The sequence below is a fragment of the Protomyctophum bolini genome (genome assembly GCF_963924005.1).
Source record: "Protomyctophum bolini genome assembly, chromosome: 12".
NCBI lineage: Eukaryota > Metazoa > Chordata > Actinopteri > Myctophiformes > Myctophidae > Protomyctophum > Protomyctophum bolini.
In genome coordinates, this window is record NC_137873.1 from 29,777,086 (window position 1) to 29,789,697 (window position 12,612).

The following is a 12,612-nucleotide window of genomic DNA, read 5'->3' on the forward strand; positions in this document are numbered from 1 at the left end:
ATCAAGTAGAGTGCATAGAGAGCAATGTAGTAGCGCTACAAATAAATTAGGATACCAGGTAAACGGTGAACCTAGCATCGCAACTCTGTTTATTTGATTTAAGTGGAAAAGAATGTTTGACTATATACAGCAGCTGCTAGGCTCTGCAATCAAGTGCGCTGAATTACATCCTAATTATATGTTTCGTCTCTGTGGTGTTAGATCCGTAAACAGCAGAAGGAGCACGCTGAGCTGATTGAGGAGTACAGAGTCAAACAGCAGCAGAACAACATGCCACCCATGATGCCCGGGATGCCACCTATACAGGGTCCCGCTGGCATGGTCCCAGCTGGTCCTGCTGGCATGGTGCCAGGTGGTCCTGCTGGCATGGTGCCAGGTGGTCCTGCTGGCATGGTCCCAGGGGGTCCTCCTGGCATGGTGCCAGGTGGTCCTGCTGGCATGGTCCCAGGGGGTCCTCCTGGTATGGTCCCAGGTGGTCCTGCTGCCATGGTCCCAGGGGGTCCTGCTGGCATGGTGCCAGGTGGTCCTGCTGGCATGGTGCCAGGTGGACGACCAATGCTGCAACCCTCTATGAACCCAATGATGCAAATGCAACTTCACCCAGGACAGCCAAATGTCCCTCCGCGCATGCCCAGTGCACCGCCAGGCTGGCACCCCGGAGCTCCCATGCCCATGGCCGGCCCCGGTATGCCCATGGCCGGCCCCGGTATGCCCATGGCGGGCCCCGGCATGCCCATGCCAGGTCCTGGCATGCCGCCCATCATGCCACCGCAGGTGCCCTTGGGGAATCCGGGCCAGCCTCATCAGATGCCAATAGGAAACCTACCTCCGCACCCCCAGATGCCAGTGGAACCCCAACCACCACAGGCTCCACCGGGCGGAGGCGTAAAACCTGCGCAGTCGGGTCTGAAGTTTGACGACAACAACCCGTTTAGCGAGGGTTTCCAGGAACGCGAGAGGCGGGAGAGGCTGAGGGAGCAGCAGGAGAGGCAGCGGGTGCAGCTGATGCAAGAGGTGGAGCGACAGAAGGCACTCAAACAGCGCATGGAGATGGAGCAGCAAGGCATGGTGGGGCCGGATGGGCCACTCTCTCAGATGCCATTTTTTAATGCCGATCTGCCTCAGGACTTCATGCAGCCTCAGCGGCCTCCACAGCAACAACTTGGTCCAATGTTTCCCCAGCAGCAGGGCATGGGCTCTCCTCCAGGGACATTTATGCAAGGTGACAGGAGGGCCATGATGGGCAATGGGATGATGCCCCAGGACATGGGGCCTGGTTTTGGGCATGATAATCTTGCCCTGCAAGCAGCTAACTTTCCACAGGGTCAACCGAGGAATCGTCGGTTCAGCGGGCCAGGAATGATGCCTCAGATGGCAGGTGACTGTCCTGCATTTGGGGGTGAGGCTTCCACACCTCTGCCCTCCAACTTCCCCGGATCAGGACAGTCCCTAATTCAGCTCTACTCCAACATAATCCCAGACGAGAAAGGGAAAAAGAAGAGAAATCGCAAAAAGAAGAAAGACGACGACGCAGATTCGGTCAAGACGCCCTCTACGCCGCATTCTGACCTCACCGCTCCTCTCACGCCATGCGTATCGGACACGTCCTCCACGCCGACTAGGAACACCCATCTCTTCGGAGACCAGGACCTTTCCAGATCCCCGCTCCTGCAGGGCTCTTCAACTCCCAGCCACTCTGAGCTTGAGAGGCAGCTGTCTGGCGGCCACGGGTCACAGCCAGGTCTCCCCTCAGACGCGGCGAGGGCCCAGGCACTGGAACAAGAGCGGATCCTCAGCAACATCAAACTGGAGCACATCGAGGCCAGCGAGTGCCACGGCGGGCCCAGGGAGGGCCACGTGAGCTCTGAGTTTGGCTCTGTGAAAGAAGAGGGCAGCAAAGGGGGCATGTCCCCCTTCCCCACAGGGCAGAGTCCTCCCGGCAAGGGTGAGGCCGGCAACGAACTTCTGAAACACCTCCTGAAGAACAAGAGCACGCCTCCACAGGGACTGCCTCACCAGAGGTCAGACGAGAGCATGCGCTCAGAGGAGGAAGAGGCAATAGACTGCAAGGCCCTTCTGAGGCAGTGCTCCATGGACAGCAATGGGGTGAGTCTGCATTTTCATGAAAGCTTACAGCTGAAAGTGATTGACAGCATGGGCCATAGCCGCACCAAAGTGACTCAAATTGGATGTACATCGCAGGGTTACACTGCTATGAGTCATAGCTGAGTCACTCTAATAGCTTCCAAAATGCCGGTTTCTCTGATAATAATGTTACTGCTCAAAGACAACTATGTTTTAGGATATGCTCTTGACTGAGCAGACTTAAAATAGGAAGTGACATCTTCCCTCTCACCCACAGGCGTACTCTGATGGCATGGCTGACTTCCCGGGACCTCTGCTTCCCGAGCAGGAAAAGAAGAAAGGGAGGAACAAAAGAGCACCCAAGGGTGGGGAGAAGCCAGCCTCCAGGTATAAGAAGAGGAAAAAGGAAGGGGATGAGAAGCATCTGATGCACTCTGGCACCGACACCATAATGACCCAGATTAAACAGGTAGGTGAAATGTGACGTCGTGATCTTATCCCTGTTGACAGTGGAAGGAAGACACACCACCGTAATCCTTTTAGCACCTCAAAAGAAGCCAGGGGGACGTCCTTCATTATAGGAGAGCCTTGCATGGAATCATCACGCCTGCCTTCAGTCGATTGCAGTGCTAATTAGAGCTGAATTACAACACTGTTTCCACTGGGCGTGAAGGCACTATTTCATGTATCGTAAGCATATTACAGCAATTATGTACTTGAAAATGATATTGCCGGGTGACACTTAAGCACCCAGGCATTAGTAGCGCTTATTATTCTTCAGGAGAATGGAAGGAGAATTATCATTATGCTAACCCTCCTATGGGCTCGTTATTGATTTAAGATCCCTCCCCAGCCCCCCTTTTGGTTTTAGCAGCATCACTTTCCCTCAGAGGTGTACTGTAATAGAATGTACATCACATCTAACACAGTTTGATTAAAAATAAATTGCTTAACTTGAACCCCATTTTATACTTCGGCTATGGTATTCATAAAAAAATCACACTCGTGTGACGTGAGGGGCGCACTCCATACATCACATTCCGTGCTCAGCCAATCAAATCATCGCTATGGGGAACACACATGCTCAGCCAATCAAATCATCGCTATGGGGTACACACATGCTCAGCCAATCAAATCATCGCTATGGGAAACACAGACACACTCATCTGAGCATAGGAGGAGCTACCCTCAAAAAGAAGATCTACAAGCCGCAATGTAACGTAATGTTGGATAATGTTTTACACGCATATCCTCTTATGAAAGTGACTTGCACAATTCCCCCCCCCCCCCCTGCCAATGTTTGAGAACGACTGCTTTAGACAGTTGAAGCTTGAACATTGCCTAACACTTTAATTGGGCTTTTACTTTGCAGACTTGTGTCGCTGACACTATATGATACTATCTCTCTCTCTCTCTCTCCCACTACAGCAGCTCTCCCTGCTTCCCCTAATGGAGCCACTCATCGCGGTCAACTTTGCCCATTTCGCTCCCTATGGCAGTGGCCAGCTGAACGGAGAGAGCCTTCTGTCTGGGAACTTTGGCAGCGCGTCGCTAGACGGAGTCTCTGACTATTATTCCCAGCTGACGTACAAGGTGAGTCTCGTTCATACCTTTTTTTATCTCAAGGGAAGCAACAGTAGCAGCAGCATGGTGTGATGACATCATCTACGTATGAAGGCCAACTGTGGCCGAAACGTACAATTGATTTTCTTTCCTAAAGTAAACTTAACCCTTAACAATGCTGTTGTGTGGCTTTTTATTCTTTTGAACTGTCACTTTGTGTCCAGCACCAGCAACGAACTGGATGTCCGCAAACCCTCTGTTTTGATCATATTGTGTCTGGCCTCTCACAGCAGAGTAACCTGAGCAACCCGCCCACACCACCGGCATCTCTCCCTCCCACTCCGCCACCTGTGAACCGACAGAAGATGATCAACGGTTTTGCCACAACGGAAGAGCTGGCAGGCAAAGCCGCTGTCATAGGTGAGCATTCAGGGATAGAGAGAGAGAGAGAGAGTGAGGCTACGTTTTTGTGACGGATGAATAAATATATCTTTCGTGTTTTAGAATTCCAATTCCCCTTTCCATTTCCCAAATATGTAAACCCCTGACATTTTAGAACATTGAGTGAGGTGAAAATCCTGACACTCCGCTCGTCAAAATTTGTTCTAGAAGTTTGCAGTGTGCAGTTTAAGGCATGTTATAATTCACTGTGTGCACTATGCAATGCCACGAGGTGGGAAAAATAACTTTTGAATGTGCTCCTCTTCCACACCAGTTTCCAAAGGCCTTGTTCCGAAGCCGCTCCATGTCCCATTCAGGACCGAGGAAGACCTGCTGGCCCGAGCTATCGCCCAGGGACCCAAAACGGTGGACGTTCCAGCCTCACTTCCCACCCCACCTCACAACAACCAGGAAGAGCTCAGGTAACGCGGCCTGATGCTGCCAGATGCTAGTGATTTACAACTGTGTTTGTACAGATGGCTGTCACAACGTCGCTCAACTACATGAACCCTAGCATCCCTATTCTGGGCATGTCATAAGAAGCAAACATTATGCGTTAATAGGTGAATATATTGGCAAAAATAGCCAATTTACAGTGCAAATAACGCTCTTGTAATTGTACGAATGTATTGGTGCATTGTAAATTTGTGAGCTTGTGGATCGGCTATTTTCAAGTACAATATCACAGTCACCAGTGAGGGTAAATCATCGAATCCGACATTAGCACCCCAACAAATGTGTAAGATATAGCGATAATGTTGAAAGTCATCATAAATTGTCTCTCTTGGCTTGGCTTTAACAGTAACAGGGGGCAGGAGCCTTGCAAAGACAGGGAAACACCAGACAGCTTCGTCCCATCCTCGTCTCCCGAAAGTGTGGTCGGCATGGAGATAAGTCGCTACCCAGACCTGTCGCGGGTGAAGGAGGAGCCCCGCTCCCCCTGCCTGTCTCCCATCCTCCCCATGCTCCCTGCACCTGGTGGGAAAGGTACAATACACACTAGGGTGTAACAATATAGTAATATGTATCGAATCCTCGACCATGTGTCGTGATATGTATCATTATTGCTGTTAAAATGTATCGTTACACCCCACACACACTATTGTCATATCTGCCCTGTTAATTTGTGAGTACGAAGCCTAAAAGTCAAACAGAAATACAAATTGTAATGTTCCAATGTTCAATGCAAAGAAAACACAATTAAATCGTTAATCACAATTACAATTAATCATCAACTTAAATTTGTAAGGCCTACACAGAAGACCTTTTCCTCTTCCGTCATACTTGGCCCAGTATGACATGACATCTAAATGGCAGATTATTAATCCTATTCAGTACCCTTATCTATTATACTAATGTCCTCCCTACTACTGCAGGGTCAGAGATCAAGTTGCAGGATGTCAAGACGGAGCCTTCTGGAATGTTCTTCGGCTCTCCCTTCAGTTCTAATGATTCCAAACAGGGCCTGGTGTCTGTGGCCATCACTCTGAGGCCACAAGCAGCTGAGGTGAGAAAGCTCAAATTCTTTACGCTTTTACATGTACCGGTAGTCTAAATAGTCAATTGTCCTTTTTCTTGTCCTATGCCACAAAAGAAAATGTAATGTAGGGCTGGGCCAATAACTTATTTCATAATTGTGTGATTGACAGTCATCAATACACAAAGAATCGGTCATAATCTGCATTTGTTAATGTTTTTCAAAAATATATTATTTTTCAAAATAATCTACAGTTCCTATAAATATCCATGGCATCCTTGATGTCCTGACATTCTCTGAACTGTCATTCTATGACTGTCCATTCTGTCTCCAGGAATCTTGCACATAGCCGGTACCCTTCATGACGTTAGCCTACCGGTTATTAGCTAAAGGGGCTACGCTACCAGCTAGCCTTACTTGACTAGCGGGGCTAGGCTTCCGTTATTCCATGTCTGAACTCCTTCAACTGCATGTGCCCAACACTTGAGGATATATTTCTGTCATCAAACATGGGATTATGCGTCGACTCTGCCTCAATATGTCCACAGAGGCAGATTTGTTTACTCTAATTAAATGAATTAATAATTTAATTCCAGACCCCCTCTGTGGTCCAGTGTCACCAGTTACCACACGACATCATTCATTTGATTTAATTTTTGAGGGGCGCTAGCCCCTTCTATACCCAGCGTTGTGTGTTTGTGTGTAACCCATAGCGATGATTTGATTGGCTGAGCACCCCATAGCGATGATTTGATTGGCTGAGCAATGTATGTATTGAGGCTAAAAAGTAAGGACGCCAATTGTGATTGGCCGGAATGTGATGATGTATGATGATAAGAGCGCCCCTCACTTCACATGGGTGTTCACAAGACGAGACGATTATCCCGATCGATTCAATTACCTAGTGGTGACGATCGATCAAAATTCACATCACAACCCTATAAGGACGTGCGAGACTAAGACTGTTCATGTGGCTTGGTTTCAGAACATCACGGGTGTGGTGGCAGCCATCTCCGACCTCCTCTGTGTGAAGATCCCCAGCAGCTATGAGGTCAGCAGCACCCCGGACAGGGGTCCCCTGGCCATGCTCAGCGGGCTGAGGGTGGGCCTGGACCATCGCTCCCCGATGCTCTTCCAGGGCCGCGCTGACGGCGGGCCTGCACACGGCGGCCACGGCCAGCTGATGAGGCCCGGCGGAGCGGCACAGAGTGTTATGCAGCAGCATCACCAGCAGCCCCTCCGTTTCCAACCCGAGGGCCCAGGTGAGATCATTGTGACCAGATTTGAATGAGAGCCTGCCATCGCGCAAATTCCAGCTTTTCACCAGAGGAGAAACCTTTTATTTAATTAGTTAATAGCACAGGCAGACTCTTCACATACTAGAGCATGTCTGAAATAAGTGTCAGAGCTGAAATCGACATGTAAATATGAAATAAATGCTTAAACATGTAGCTAAGTTTAGGTGTAAAGTTAGAGACCACAGAAGTGGACCTTTCAAACCTGTTTTCTCAACTCACTGTTTTCTGCAAGACATTACTCTATAAGACATATCTCCAAAACTGGTGGGTCAAACTGAACAACCAATATGTAAATTTGAAGCTATGATTCCCTGCTTTCACATGACATGAAAAAGCGAACATTCAAAAAAATCCAATGGCAGTCCCTCAGTCAAATTTGGTCACATATTGTATAACCATTGTAAAACACTAGTAGGTCAGGGGTGGCTTTATTGTCGGTATCGGCCGGTAACACTCGGGAGTCTATCCCCGTTACAATGCGCTAGACCCCTGGGATGCTGAGGTGGAGTGTCAAACACCTACCATCAGCTCCCAGTACTTCCCACACGACTTGCTGCACCAAGCTGTGCTACTCATACGCTGAGTTGGCGGTTGCCCGGGATCGAACCCATGAACTTGTGGTCCAAAGGCGAGAGCTCTACCGACTGAGCTACCTGTATAACCTTCGATTTATCGATTTCATTAACACAAGTCGATTCAGATTAGGATAAGTCGAAAGTTGAAAAAAAAAATTGCTCTGTGTGTACAGAATTAAAAATGTAGCATTGATTATTGTCACGGACAGAAGTCATTCTTTCCCTTTGCATATGCACCGGAGTGCACTCGCCTATTAGTTTGCATTGCATTCAGAACGTGCCCTTAATTAAAAACCAAATGCAGCTGTGTATGTGGCTCTTAGTATGCTCTTAGCGCACGGTGTCCCACTATTGACTGGCTGAATTTGAAGTCTGTTTGAACTGCGCTGTGTCAGAAGTAACAGATAGAAGCGTGCAAACGTTACCCCCAAACGATACCCCCCTCACCTCCGTGCTGGAAATATAACGTCTGGGTTTCCGAGGCTACATCCATGCTGACGCATTTTGACATGATTCACATGAAATAATAATCCTGTACCGGCACCGCGTGTAGCGTTTGGTTTCATTAACGCAATCGTGACAAAATAGCCTACAGCTGCTGCTGCCAAAGATACCAAAGATTGGACAGTGCTACGCAACATGGAAGTAACACTGACTCGAAGCCGTTTATAAATCAGTCAGTGAACGGACGAGTCAACTTTTCACCGCCGCTTGGTCCCCGTCGTCCGTCCGCTCCGTCCGCCCCCCCCCCCCCCCCCCCCCCCCAAACCACAATCGCAATCAGAAGTAGACGAGTAGGATATAAAGGCAGCCTGAAAGGCAAGCATTTGCATTCCAATGGGTGATTGAGCGTCGCGCTATACACGCAACTGCCATCAGGTCTGGTGTTTGTCCTCTTTTCTCAGTGTTTTCAAATGGATTTTTAAACGACGCAAAACTTGGAATTCCCCTCTCGCGTACCAGTGGCACGTGTCCCGCGGACCGGCACCGGTGTTTGGGAACCTCTGATATAGATGACTAGAATTCTGCGCCCGCTATGCGGGACTCAATCCCAGAGTTACTTCGCCACGCACTCCGCGGCAGAAGTGCCGTGTTTGCATGAATGAAACTGTATGTAATAGCGCCTGTGTGTGTGTGTGTGTGTGTGTGGGACACGTGTGTGTGTGTGTGTGTGGGGGGGTGGCTTACAGGCGTGCGTGTGCGTGTGTGTGTGTGTGCATGCAATGAGAAGCCAATTCGAAGTTGCGAACAGTCTAATTGTTTTACTTAGGCAAAAAACAACTATTGACAAACAACAATGTTGATGTAAGTAAGGGAATCGCTGTGTCAGTGATATTTTAAATACAGACATTTAGAAGGAATAAGCTAAATCCAATTGCTCCCCTTCCTTGTTTGTGTCTTCTCCTGCGAGAGCGGAGAGACGGAGAGAACGCTGCAGATTGTGAATTTCTGAGAGCTAGTGACGTGTGAGCCGGGGGCGGGCCTGGTGTGGGCTGAGAGCTGGTGACTCTGATTGGCTTGCCACATCTTTTCCGAACATGTTTTAATTGGCTGGAGCGCACATCTTTTGGCCACGTGACCAACTTTACAAATGTTAAAATAGATACATGCACTGTGTCATATTGGAGAGGCCACTGAATGCGCAGTGCTTTGTTTGACATGCTCCGTATTTGAGCACGCGGCACCTCCACCCGCCCCTGTTAAGTCCCCGTCCCCGTCCCGCCGCATAAAACGATTTATCGACTCAACTTCAACTTTGCTGTCCGACAAGTTGACTTGGAAAAATCTCAAGTCGTTAATGCCCTAGTATAACCTGAATAAAAATAGATCTCTCTCAAAACGCTAAGGCTCAATATGCAATGGTGTCCTTCACAGCCATACTTGGATGTAATTAGCTCTTTTAACAATGTTTACAAATGGCCGTCTTGTCTTGCACATCATTATCCATCTGGGGCTTAAAGGCTGTGTCTGGCTCTAGCCAGGTGCTGACAGGCATCCTCATTGATTCCAGACGGTGATCCTCTCAGCTAATGAAACAGAGTAATGATCCTTGGAGCACATAGGCTCACAAACTGTCAAGCACATCAGGCACGGGGTATAATGAATGTGGGCACCTTTTATAGATGAGAAAGTGGACACCTCATCATGGCCGTACGGATGCAGGCATTTGTTTCTATTATCCAGCTCTAGCATAGATACTTTTAGGTATTTAATTGGGTGCTTATCTTCCAACCCAATTTTTGTTTGGTTTTACTATTGAACATACTGTGAGTAAAATCATTGTGACATTGCATGTTGTGAAACACTGTCCCCCTTATCTTCATCCGTCAGTCTTTGTTTAAATCATGCCATTGTAGAAAAACATGACCGATGATCCTAATGGGTGTGCTTCTAGGGCATACATGAGTAGTTGGTTGTGTCTAGACTCTAATTTAAATTGTTCTAAATTGTGTGTCTGTTCCAGCCTCAGTTGTCAGAGGATCTGAACAGAAAACCCCGGGAAGCCCAGGAACCAAGCCTCAGTGGTGCTGTCACTGCAAGGTGGTGGTTCTTGGAAATGGAGTGCAGAAATCCACCAAAGACATCCCTGCCCACAAACAGGTACTGTTAGTGATCTCCAGATGCATAGTTTGGCATGTCTAGTATCCATGGTTCCTCTTCTTATGCCATCCTGGGAAGACTTGATCACTTCAAGGCTTTGAAGCATAACAGAGTTGCTTTACAACATCAGGAGGAGTGTGGGACAAACACTGTAATTCAATTCCAAAATGCATGACTACGACTTATATTTCTCGTAATGTTTACTGTGAAGAATCTTTAGCAGTAAAAAGACATGGTCAGGTTGGCAGTCCTTTTTGTGCAAATCTTTGAACATATTCTTTCAGAGTGAACGTTTTTAACTCAAATCTTTGCTTCTGGGGGGGTCCCTGGAACAACATATTTTCAGATGGGAGTCGGCCGCCAAAACTTTTGGGGGTTCTTGACATGAAAATGTTTGAGAACCACTGACCTAGAAACATGGGTTTTTCAGAAAACAAACAACAAAGACATTTTGTAGAATCGGTCTCGTTCGAAATGGGTTAATGTGTACGTGAGAAAACATCCTGAAAACCTAATGAGTAATTATGTAAACACTGACATTTCTGTCCAGTACCTCCCATATTACATAAATTCATAACCATCCCCAACAGGTTAGTTAATGGTTATGTCTGAATCATTATGAAATGTATATTGGCCCATTGAAAGCCGTCTAAGGCAGACGGGCATGCTTGTAGGCCATGGCTTATAATAGTGGTAGCTATTCCCAGACGGGCCCAGACCTCACTGTATAGACGGGTCATGACCAGAGGCCCAGACCTCACTTCAAAGGTTACATTAATCCACATTCAGCCTGGAGGTCCACACACACACACGCACGCACGCACGCACGCGCGCACACATACACATCTATACTTTATGTCCACACTCAACCACAGACACGCCCACATACGCATAGTAACACATATCCTCTGATTATGCAAATCCTCCCCGTTGAAGTGCAATCCCGCCCAGGGCAATTAGTGGGTTAAGCAGTGTGCCCCCCCCCCCCCTCTCTCTGACTGGGAATGCCTCGCTTATTTGAATACCGTAGCCTTTTGATGTTTATTTCATAACTACATTTCTATTCCAATTTAACTTCAGTGAGGCATGTTGATCAGACTTTAATTCATTACTGAATCATTTATCGTATCTCCTCATACTGCGACTCCAACTTCTCTCCAGGAGGCTGAAGGTCAGTTGAATTCCGAGGGGAACTTGGTCTTTTGCAGTCACAGCTGCTTCCTTCTCTATTCCTCTTCCCCGTCTTCATCATCACAAACCGGATCAAATACAGAATCTAAGGTTTGTATGATAGCGTACCTTTCATTAACATGACAATCTAAACGGGCAGAGAATATAATAGTTTTTTGTGTGTTGTTGTACATCATGTTCTCATCCGGTCTTTCCAGGAAACGTTGACCCTTCTGCCAGACTCTGAGGAGAAGGAGAGCCTCTCCAAAGCCCAGCACCAGTACAGCAACAACATGTCCTCTCTGGACGTCCATTGCCTGGCCCAGCTCCAGCCCAAGCAGTCTCCTCCCTCCACCCCTCCCATCCCCTTCCCCACGGCCGGCGTGACACCAAAGACAGAGACCAAAACTGACACCATCAAAGTAACGGTGAAGTTGAAGACCCGGCCGAGGGCCCACCACGACGGCTGGCACCAGGGGAAGAGACACAAGGGCCTGCGCTGGAGGAAGTGGACGATCCAAGTGGTGGTGCACAGGGGGAGCTCCCTCCTCCCGGACGACGATAAGGTCGACGAGCTCCTGAAGAAGCTGGGCGCCTCCCTCCGGCCGGGCGCCTCGCTCCGCGACCAGCGGCGCTGCTGCTTCTGCCACCAGCTGGGAGACGGCATCACGGACGGCCCCGCCAGGCTCCTCAACCTCGACCTGGACGTGTGGGTCCACCTCAACTGTGCCCTGTGGTCCACCGAGGTGTACGAGACCCAGGCGGGCGCCCTCATCAACGTGGAGATGGCGCTGCGGCGCGGCCAGTCGGTCCGCTGCGCCTACTGCCAGCAGATGGGCGCCACCAGCGGCTGTCACCGCCTGCGGTGCACCAACGTCTACCACTTCACCTGCGCCCTGCAGGCTCACTGCACTTTCTTCAAGGACAAAACCATGCTGTGTCACGCCCACAGGCCCCGCGGCGCCACCGGCCAGGCACTGGACCACGAGCTGCGCTGCTTCGCTGTCTTTCGGCGCGTCTACGTCCAGAGGGACGAGGTGCGTCAGATGGCGGCCGCCATACGGCAGCCCGAGCTGGGCTACACCCTTCGCGTGGGCAGCCTGGTGCTGCACGCCATCGGACAGCTCACACCCCAGCAGATGGCCGCCTTCCACTCGGCCACCACCATCTTCCCAGTTGGCTACGAGGCCTGTCGAATCTACTGGAGCATGCGCCATGGCAACCGGCGCTGCCGCTACGTGTGCTCTGTGGAGGAAAGGGATGATCGGCCAGAGTTCAGCATCCGGGTCATTGAACAGGGCTACCAAGAACTGCTACTGACTGACCATACTGCTAAAGGTATGCCTCCGATCGATCACTCCTTCCATCAATTCAATAATGTAATTCGTCCATGTATCCCAGC

General features: G+C 49.3%; 1 protein-coding gene across 5 annotated transcripts in view; it reads left to right on the forward strand.

Moving 5' to 3' along the window:
- LOC308326352 (histone-lysine N-methyltransferase 2C-like) overlaps positions 1 to 12,612 on the forward strand; it is a 94,568-nt gene that overhangs the window by 77,934 nt on the left and 4,022 nt on the right. For 4 of the 5 annotated variants that reach the window (XM_080779160.1, XM_080779163.1, XM_080779161.1 and 1 more), the window contains 11 exons: positions 202 to 2,106; positions 2,363 to 2,554; positions 3,514 to 3,678; positions 3,939 to 4,068; positions 4,364 to 4,511; positions 4,892 to 5,076; positions 5,466 to 5,596; positions 6,552 to 6,828; positions 9,904 to 10,040; positions 11,202 to 11,321; positions 11,429 to 12,548. In XM_080779160.1, coding sequence (XP_080635286.1) covers positions 202 to 2,106; positions 2,363 to 2,554; positions 3,514 to 3,678; positions 3,939 to 4,068; positions 4,364 to 4,511; positions 4,892 to 5,076; positions 5,466 to 5,596; positions 6,552 to 6,828; positions 9,904 to 10,040; positions 11,202 to 11,321; positions 11,429 to 12,548 — 4,510 coding nt within the window. The remainder of the gene's footprint in view (positions 1 to 201; positions 2,107 to 2,362; positions 2,555 to 3,513; positions 3,679 to 3,938; positions 4,069 to 4,363; positions 4,512 to 4,891; positions 5,077 to 5,465; positions 5,597 to 6,551; positions 6,829 to 9,903; positions 10,041 to 11,201; positions 11,322 to 11,428; positions 12,549 to 12,612) is intronic. The other variant, XM_080779162.1, reaches the window with a different exon arrangement.